We start from the raw sequence: 9,774 nt of genomic DNA, 5'->3' as shown, positions 1-9,774 counted from the left end.
GTTTTCAGAAATAGTTTTCCTTTCTTTTTATACAATCTATACAACCTACATACAATTTTTTGAAAATCTGCTAAGTTTTGTGTGATGCAGAATTGCTGTTTTTTTTTTTTTTTTTTTTTTTTTTTTTTTCTTTGAAAGGGGCGTCTCACCATGTTGCTCAGATTGCTTTCGAACTCCTGGCCTCAGGGAACTTCCCACCTCAGTTTCCTCAGTAGCTGGAACTACCATCGTGTGTCACCATGCCCACCTCTGGACATCTTTTTAATTAAAAATATTTCATTGCTAGTGCTGTGAAGTCCATACCATGATTGCTCAAATTTGGGTAATCCTTTGCAGTCACCTTCCCTTATGCATAATTTTGCTTTCTGCAGTTATCCATGGTCAGCAAGAAGGAAAAGGAAGAATATGATTCAATAATGTATTTTGAAAGAGAGGGAGACAGAGACCACATTCACATAGAAATATTTCTGTAGCTCCTATTTGTCCAGATGCCCCCAAATAGACTACTTTCTTTTAAGTATCTAATGTTGGCTTACTTAAGTGAAAGGAACCAAAAAGTTGAGCTCCAGAAAAATAAAATAGGCTGAATTATTGAGATTGACTATTTCGGGTCAGGGATATAGCTCAACAGCATAAGCACTTGCCTGGCAAGCCTGAGGTCATGAATTTAATTCCCAGTACAAGAAAAAAAAGAGAGATTTGACTCTTTCATTCCAATAATACTATTACATCTTTCTTTTTCTAGTTGTAGCCTAAAGGACATCAAGGTAAAAATCAAATAGCCGAGTCACTTCATAGGACAGTGACAGTTTTCACTGCAGTATATTGTAATAAGATATTTTTATTACAACGTATCATTAGAGTCCTTTTATTTTATTATTAATTGTATTTGTTCTATATTATTATTTTTAGAATGTATTCCCAGGAGAAGAGGATTACTGTATTTCTAAGTTATATTTGGATGGTTAGTCTGTTGGATACCTCATGAGCACAGGGTGCCCCTGCCGGAGAGATGCAAGCCTCCTGTCCCTGTGGTCAGTGACAGTAGCTGGGTGGAAACTGCTCTGCCGTGTGGATAGAATGGCTCTTCACCATTGCAGACTAGTGAGCTATTTTGTTGAGGTGTTTGATCAAATACCCAAAGTCAGAAGGAATGGTGTTAGCCCCGGGCTGTGGAGACAGCCTCTTGAAGGGCTATGAGGGGTAAATCAGTGCATTAGAGTCTGAGAGTTACTAAAAACATCATTAGTGAAATAAGGCTTGTGGAAGTAGGATAAAGAAGGGACTGGAAGTGAAAAATCAGAAAGCAAATGTCTATGAGGGAAAGTGTATCTAAATGACAACCAACCAGTTAAATGAAAGAGAAGAAAAAACCCAAACTGACCAATAGCCAAACTGTCACTCTTTGATCCTGTCCTAGGAAGGGACTCCGCTATTTGCCTTTTACTGTCATGGCTTTAGGATGGAACCAGGAAGAGAAAAATGTGATAGGATTATTGGAATGAAATAGTTAAAAGTGAACTCAGTGGGCCAATCTCCATGGGGACTATTTTATTTTTCCATAGTTTACCTTTTCAGCTCCCTTGGATTAAACGCTTCGGCGTTAGCTGCCTAAAAGAGAGAAGTTTATTTGGCACCAGATAGGATCTGTAGACACAATCCTGTTACTTACCCCAGCTCTTTAATTCAGGACCTTGCAAGGATGTTTCTGTCTGTGTTCCACAATTGAAAAGAAAGTAAAAGAAATGCAAGTTCTGGAATAATTTTGCAGTAATATATATGAACTTCATGACATAAATTGATGTGCGTTGCTTTACGTCAATTGATGTGATGTGCTCTACTTTTAAAGTAGTTTTTTGCCAGGGATGGTGATGCACGCCTGTAATCCCAGCACATGGGAGGCTGAGGGAGGATTGCTGCAAGTCTGAGGCTATAGTGAGACCCTATCTCAAAAGAAAAGAGTGGTAAAATTTTATATGAATGTCCAAGAACCCTTGCCTAAACCACAAATGTCTTTATATGTAGTGTGAGGACAGTTTGGATTTCAAGACGGGGTGGTGGGTGCACTGTGGGGATTTTCTTAGGTTTTTTTTTTTTTTTCCCCCTCCGGTACTGGGAACCGAACTCATGACCTTGTGCTTGCCAGGCAGGCGCTTTGCCGCTGAGCTAAATCCCCAGCCCTGATTTTCTTAGGTTTTTATGCCTATCAGCCATGTTAGAGTAAAATCCATCTTTTGCTCATCCCTCCACCCAAAAGCACTATAACTTCAAACTTCCTCCTATGAAAGGCCCACTTTGAGTCATTTCTTTCCCCTTTGAGCCTCATTGAAAAATTCACTGGATCTCTCACTTCCTTCTGTACCTCTGAATCTTTTGACCTTTAGGTGAGTTTCAAAGTGGTCATTTGGTGCTTTGTGTGGGAAATGGAAGCTGCGATATCGGCCAATCCTGGTTACTCAGATAAATTGGCCAGCCTCTTGATTGCAGGTTTAAGTTACACAAGATGTGAAACATAAACCTGGCTAATAAGTCAGCTTTGGTGTATTTTTGATATTTGGATCAGTACTCTCATCTTTTCTTCTAGATTTCAATGTAAGTGCAAAATTGGGCAGAAAGTGTATGGTTGTGGAACAGCCTCTACGAAACAGGATGCAAAGCAGTTGGCTGCCAAACTTGCATATGATCAGATTTCAAAAGAAAGACTGGTGGTATGTGCTGCTGTTACACTTACTTCTTATATTTCAGAATTCGCTCTGAGGTTGATTAGAGGGTAAACTGTGTTTATGTAATGCCGAGAGAGTCAGTCATACAGACAATGATTCCTCCATTCTGCGTACAACCAGTGTTTTTTTGATGATTTGGGGCTGTTTGTGGATTGACATCTAAAAATGAACTAATTTTATAAGTGTTTTAAATTTGTTAAACGTGGGGAAAATAAATATAACAGCTAGTATCCTGAGATAGAGCCACTGTAGAGAAGAGGTTAGTTACATTTAAAATGTGCTAAGGGCCACTCTTTCTTTCAGAAAACTCACCAGGCGTCTACTGATCATTCTGCGGAGTCCAGTGACTCTGGAAACATGTCTTCCAAAACACTGTAAGTCTGGGGCAAATGATCTGTGATTTTAACATACTCACATTTTTACCTAAACTGGGTGTGATGGTGCACTCTTGTAATCCCAGCACTCGGGAGGCTGTACTTGCCTAGTCTATTGGAGGCCCTGAGTTTGATCCCAGCACCAAAAATAAATGAGGAGGAGGAAGAAGAGGAAGGGGGAAGAGGAAGAGGGAGAGGAAGAGAGAGGAGAAGAAGGAATTGCTGTCCCAAGAGCAGTTTTTATTAAAGCATTTAATGTTGAAGGAGAATTTGCAGAAAGAAGTTATTGATAGAAAGAAATTCATTGATCATGGTTATTTCCTTTTCTTCTAGAGCTTCTGAAGTGTCCTCTGAAAATGACTCCTCAACAAATACATGGGAAAATAACACTGACAGTGACAGCAGTTTTGCCGTGGTGCTGTATCAGTCTCTAAGCTTCTTTTTAGTCTTGTGTTTCCTCGTTTAGAAATGATCGCTAGTGCCTTGCTATATTGTTTATACTCTTGTCTCATGTGCGCCTCCTAATAATGATTTTAGCAGCCTGTTCCCTCCCTTCCTTTTCTTCATTAAGGTCTCTTCCTCCTCACTTGCTAGCCTCTACCACACTTCCCTCCTGTTCTTCCCTCTCCACCTTATGTTTTTACATTATTCCTGTGACCTTGTTTTGCTCTTCGACAACTGACCAATATTTAAAGGTTTATTCTGCCTCTGTTCTTAAAGATCAGAACTAAACATAATTCAAACTAAACGTATAAATCAGGCGATGTGTCACGAAAGATTCTTTTTGTACAGAGCTACAAATTAGTAAGAAAGTGATAAGCAACTCAGTAGAACAACGCAGAGTGCCTGAAGATAGTTTAGAAATGAGAAACTCACATGGGTAATAAACAGGAAAAGATGCTTTATTTCACTAAGAATCAGAAAATGCAGATTCAAACAGCACATAGAGACCGCTTCAAACCCACAAGAGTGGCATAATTTTAAGTTTTAAAGTACTAAGTGTTGGTACATGGCTTGTTGCAATTGCAAACAAGTATGAATCTGTTGCTGTTATAGACTAACAAATACGATCAGAGTCAACTAAAGAAACAAAATCGTTGATTTCATCGTCTGAAACCATTTCTCGTTTTCTCTTGTTGTAGAATGGTCTCACCAACAAGCAAAAGAAAGCAAAGGTGTGAGTATCACTATTCATTGAACGCTTTGGACGGAAGTTTTATGCCAGACTTCGTTATCTTTACTATCTTCAGTATTAGTATTCCTCATGTGTATGTGAGTGGAGTTTCAAAAAAGGTAGAAAGCTTGATATCTACAAACCTTTAATTTTAATCCAATGCTATACACATGCTATACTGAAACATAAAGCCTTCTGGTTATGTTGCTAGATTAATTAGTTCAGGATATTATTTTGGATGAGGCTGATGATGAATTGGTCTTAAAGAGGTGTTTACAAGGGAAGTGCATCATTTTACGAATAACGTGAGTTTTAAAAAGTCCAAGTATTATGTAAATTATGATGAATTAGTTTCTTTAACTGAAGAGACAAGCAGAGACATCAAGATAGTCGGAAATGAGAGTGACAGCCCCAGGAGTCCGAGTGGGTCTAGTATATCCTGGACAGTAGGTGGATCTATTGACGAAAGATGACTCCTGACACAGATGTTTGGGTGGAGAAAAAAGAGGTCTGTGTGTGAGATGATTTGACCCACAGCCATGGTTATTGGGGCAGTGAGGAAAATTTGTGAGGAAGACTGTAAAGGAAGAGTAGCTGTGACTCGGGGGATAGAGTATAGTAGCGAGGTAAGCAGGCAAAGAGAGAAAGGAGAAAAGGGGTCTGAAGATTGCTCCATCTTGGATGAGATACAGACAAGAACTATGGTGTTGATGATATTAAGGAAGTGGAAGATTAAGGACTCAGAGGGAAGATAACCATGCAGATATGTTTAAGGTGGTGTTCCAACTTCCAGTTCCAGGTGACTCATCTCCCGGAGGCATAGCAAGTAGAAGAAGTGTGCCCGGAGATGCAGTTCCTGAGGTTCTGAACCCCGAGACAGCACAGCGGAGGGTAGTGACCTGCCGGCAGTGGCTGTGTGAAGGTGCAAAGGGACCAGGAAGGGGCTGTAAAATTATTAGCAGATATGAGAGAACCATCAAGAAATAATTTTATAAAGAAGACAGTGAACGCTAGCTACCTTATTATTCACATAGTTGATGCAAAGTATAAAAAGCCCAGTGCAAGGAATAAAACCTTCTCCAGACAAGTTATATTTGATTTCAGTTTTATTTGAGATTTACATTCTTGTCTCACTTTTAGAAATTTGGCGGCTAAATTCGACCATGCTGATGTGAGAGAAAACAAGTACACCATGGATAGCTGGTAAGAGGGAGCTGCGGAATCGAATCTACTTACAGATAGGTTTGCTCACTCAAAAGCAGTTTCTTCAGGGCAGGGTGAAAATTAAATTCTGTTTCCACCTGAGCAGTGAATACTTGTAGCCCAGTCGGACCCACAAGCAACCACTGTCTCTTGGAGAAGTAGGGTTTAGATAAATCCAAAGAGAATGTGGTGAATACGGATCTCCCTGATCCTAAGGTGACTTTCTCTGACATCCATGGAAATTTTTTATATTGAAAACAAATAGGCTTGTAGTAATTTTTTTTGTTGTTTCTACAAAAAAAGTTCTCCAGGAATCAGAATAGGTATACTTGGATTTATTTTTTGTTTTTCAGCTCCATGCCAGAATTCACTTGAAAAAGAATCTCTCTGGTATAAATGATATGTTTGTGTTTAAATTAGGTATAAAATGAAGAGGCTTGTTTGAAATAGCAGAGCATTGAATATAAGTTTATAAAAAGAAGGAACCAATAAATAATTATTAATTGTCTAATACATACCTGGCACTGGGCTGAATGTCAGAACAGAGAGAAGCAGTTCCTCCTTTCATGGAGTTTTGCATATCCAGGAGTGTTTTTTGTTTTTTTGTGGGGTTTTTTGGTTTGGTTTTGGTTTGGTTTTGGTACCGGGAATCAAACTCAGGACCTTGCACTTGCCAGCTTTCATGGGGTTTTGATGGATGACTGACATTAAATAAATAATAACATTAAAAGTCTATAATTACAAAATATGCTCATCTTTCTAGAAGGACACCAGTAGAATGGTGCAAAATGGAAATGATCCTTGGGTTTAGTGGGAGGGGTGAGGCAAGTCTTCTCTGAGGTTGTATTTATGGGGGGCCTGAATGATGTATTAGAACAGAGAGAGGGATGAAAGAAAGAGCAGATGGAAAAGTGAAAGCGGAAAGGTGATGTGTGTTTGAGAAACCAAAGGTGGTGTGCTCAGACTGCAGTGACATGAGCCCAATGCCATAGGGCGATGCTGGGCGGGGAGGTGGCAGGATGTCACATGGCCCCTTGTGTGCCCTACATGGGCTTTCTCATTTTTGCTGACTGCAAAGTAGGCTATCAGAGGGTTAAGCAAGAGAAAGACATGAAGCTTAATGATGTGAGGTAGAGGAAGAGGGGAAAGCTTAATGATGGTGAAGCTTAATGATGTGAGGTAGAGGAAGAGGGGAAAATAAGGCAGGCTTAGAATATAAACTGTGTAAAAGCTGTTAAAGCAGCTTGGTTATAGCCATAGAACCTAATAGGGCAATCTTTCTAAAGTTTCATATTTATGAATGGATTCTTTATCATGACTTCTGTACAGCCAAGAGTTGATTGTGACCCCCAGGATGATCTGTTATGCTGGACTCTGCGTGGGAGAGAGAGGAAAGGGAGAAAGAACCATTCTTTGTGAATCAAGTGAACCTTTAATAGTTAGAAAGGGAAAATCGTGTTAACTATACATTTCACGTAAGGATGTGTGGGTAAGCAAGGGGGACAGACCCTCAACCTCAGAATAACAGTGGTATTTATCTTTAAGGTTTGTCAAAAATTATGAAGACATAGAACTCATTGGCAAAGGTGGATATGGCGAAGTTTTCAAAGCAACACACAGATTGGTTAAAAATATTCATGTTATTAAACGTGTTAAATACACCAAAAAGTAAGTAGTTCATGGTTTTATTTGTTTATTTGTGCTGGAGTGAAAAGTTTTATTAAACCTGTAATATTCTTGCGTTTCTTTCTCCCTCGCTAGTATACCATTTACTTCTTTCCATCCACCTTAAACGTTTGCTCTACCCAGAGGACCTTGGATTATTTTGAAATGATCTCAGTATGGTCATTTCACTAAGACAAAAATAGAACACAACACACACACATGCCATTGACCATCTTTCTGAGGCAGTCTTGATAAATGAAGGGATAGAATCACTTGGTTTAAGATGACCTTCGAGGTTTTCTAGTCTCATTTCCTTATAGACGAGGAGACTGAGATCCAAAGATGTTCACTGTCTTATGTAAGGTAAAGGCTAGTTGGTAATTGTTCTGGGCTGGGTCTGATACACCACGCAAAGTACAATAAATTAAAAACAACAGTTTATTGTTTTCTGTCATGGTCTTGAGGGTTGACTGTGTTCCTTTGGACACTTCTCGGTTGGGGTTCCCTAGCACCTGTAGTCTGGAGCCATCTGAAAGCTTGATGGGGCTGGATAGCCGTAATGGCCAGAAGGTGATGCTGGTTTATAGGCTGAAAGCCCAGCTGGGACTGTCATCCAGACTCCTTCCTTACCTGCCTCAGGTTCTTACAACTTCCAAGCTGGGTTTCATAAAGTTCTTCTCAGAAGGAGTTGCCCAAAAGACCAGGAGAATGTGGCAAAGCTTCTTTTGACATAGTCTTAGAAATTCTAGAATGTTACTTTTACCACATCGTATTGGTTAAAAAAGAGTCACTAACAACATCTCAGATTTATGGGGAGGCCAGGTAGATTCTATCTCTTAAATTAAGCAGTGTATGTGTGGGGGAAGTCTTTGGACAGTGTCTACTATGTAACAAGGTGGAGGTTTAGAACTCACCCTCTGGAACATCAGTTCAGTATGTTCCTGTCAACACCCGTCCCTTGTTATATATGTTTCATGTAGTTTCTGCTTCCCCTTTCCGACTGGGTAGCAGAACTCCTTCAGGAGAAAAAACAGGAAAGAGATTGTGAGTCACATGTTCGCCAGTCTTGCTGTTGCCGGAAGTTACTAGCTACTTCCTCTCCTATGGACAACACTGTGCATTTGAAATACCCTCATTGAATCATCTTCCAAATACCAAGAATGAAGTGCTATGTTTCCTTCTGCTAGATAGCACTTTTTAAAAATGCTCATGATTTTGATAAGGATACAGCACCTTGGACATTTCAGGTGGCCTATGCATTGTTACCAACATGTTAAAAACACACTTGGAAATATTCATATAGAGCTATAAAAATATTTATGTCCTTCCACCCAAGAACTTCCTGTCTGGATCTTGCTACAAATTGTAGAAAATATCACACACCGTAGAAAATATCACACACAAGAAAATATCAAACACCGTATCATTTATACAGTGAAACACTCAGAAACAATAAAATATCCAGCAATTAATAAATGATTGAATGTTTTATATTCTCCCCTGACCAGTGACTTACTTTGTAGCCATGGTAAATAAGGAACATCGACTGCAATATGTACACATGATATGATGGTGGGAGTTTCTTTAAAGTAATCCAGGGGAGGATGAGGAAGGAGATTATGAGGAGGTTACATGTAGGTGAATTGATGACTGCTCCACCTCAGTGATAGCTGGGCTGGGTTTCATTATATTTTTTGCTGGGCTTTTTTGTAGTTTTGAAATCTTGCATTAAATACTTTATAACTGATGTTTATACATATTTTATTACAACAGAAACACTGTAAAGATAGTATGTAAAAGGATAAAAATTGTATACTATAATGACAAGCATAAAAGTGTGCATGAAGATTATAAAAGTAATATGGAAGAATTGACTGTTTGGGACTGTTGTTAATGCATCAATAATTTTTCCTTTAGTTTTACAAACTATGTGTCATATAAAGCTTCTTCGGTAAAAGGTACATTGTAAAATGTGTGCTTCTCCTTCTGTATCTTTGAAATTGCAGATTTATTCACTCTGCATAGTCTGGGATGGTCTTAGCTCTGACAACACATCCCTATAGAGCTCCCATCATGCACGGTGAAGTCTCAGTTGCTTTGCATAAATTATCTCTTTGCTCTGTTTTTTGTCCCGTATTGAAAATGCTGAATTAGGTTTCTGCATGGTGCCTGGCTTCCTTACCATTGCCACCCAAGTGGGATTTGCTTATGAAGTGCAAAGATTTTAACACATTGCCTACACAAAATATAAATATATGATTTTGCTCTTAAAAACTGCATCAGTAGCCAGGAATAATGGTGGGTGCCTGTAATCCCAGCACTTGGGAGGCTGAGGCAGGAGGATTGCTGTGAGTTCAAGGCCAGCCTGAATTACATAGTGAGTTTAAGACCAGCCTGAATTACATGGCAAGACCCTATCTTAAAAAACAAAAAAAACCCCAAAACTGCATCAGTGGCATTTCAAAGATTATTACAAATGTTTTTCAATTGTCTGATGTTTGGAATTATTTAAGTTTTGCTTTTACCTTGAGAAAGAGGACAACTTTGTGTTCAGTTTTTCCTTGAGTTCTCCTGGGTCCCCTTCTAAATCTTGCTGTGGGCCCTGCAGTGACTGTTTGATAAGGGAATATGGACA

At 39.2% G+C, this 9,774-nt stretch overlaps 1 protein-coding gene across 1 annotated transcript in view; it reads left to right on the top strand.

The window, feature by feature from the left end:
* Window positions 1-9,774, top strand: part of Eif2ak2 (eukaryotic translation initiation factor 2-alpha kinase 2) — a gene marked incomplete in the record, with an annotated part of 36,026 nt that overhangs the window by 11,432 nt on the left and 14,820 nt on the right. The window contains 6 exon segments of the mRNA XM_013517630.1: window positions 2,585-2,708; window positions 3,027-3,097; window positions 3,431-3,512; window positions 4,240-4,274; window positions 5,412-5,474; window positions 7,020-7,142. Coding sequence (XP_013373084.1) covers window positions 2,585-2,708; window positions 3,027-3,097; window positions 3,431-3,512; window positions 4,240-4,274; window positions 5,412-5,474; window positions 7,020-7,142 — 498 coding nt within the window.

The sequence above is a fragment of the Chinchilla lanigera genome, unplaced genomic scaffold, assembly GCF_000276665.1.
Source record: "Chinchilla lanigera isolate Chin_1 unplaced genomic scaffold, ChiLan1.0 scaffold00040, whole genome shotgun sequence".
NCBI lineage: Eukaryota > Metazoa > Chordata > Mammalia > Rodentia > Chinchillidae > Chinchilla > Chinchilla lanigera.
Note: the sequence above shows the minus strand (reverse complement) of the source record. Positions and strands in the feature narration are given on the sequence as shown.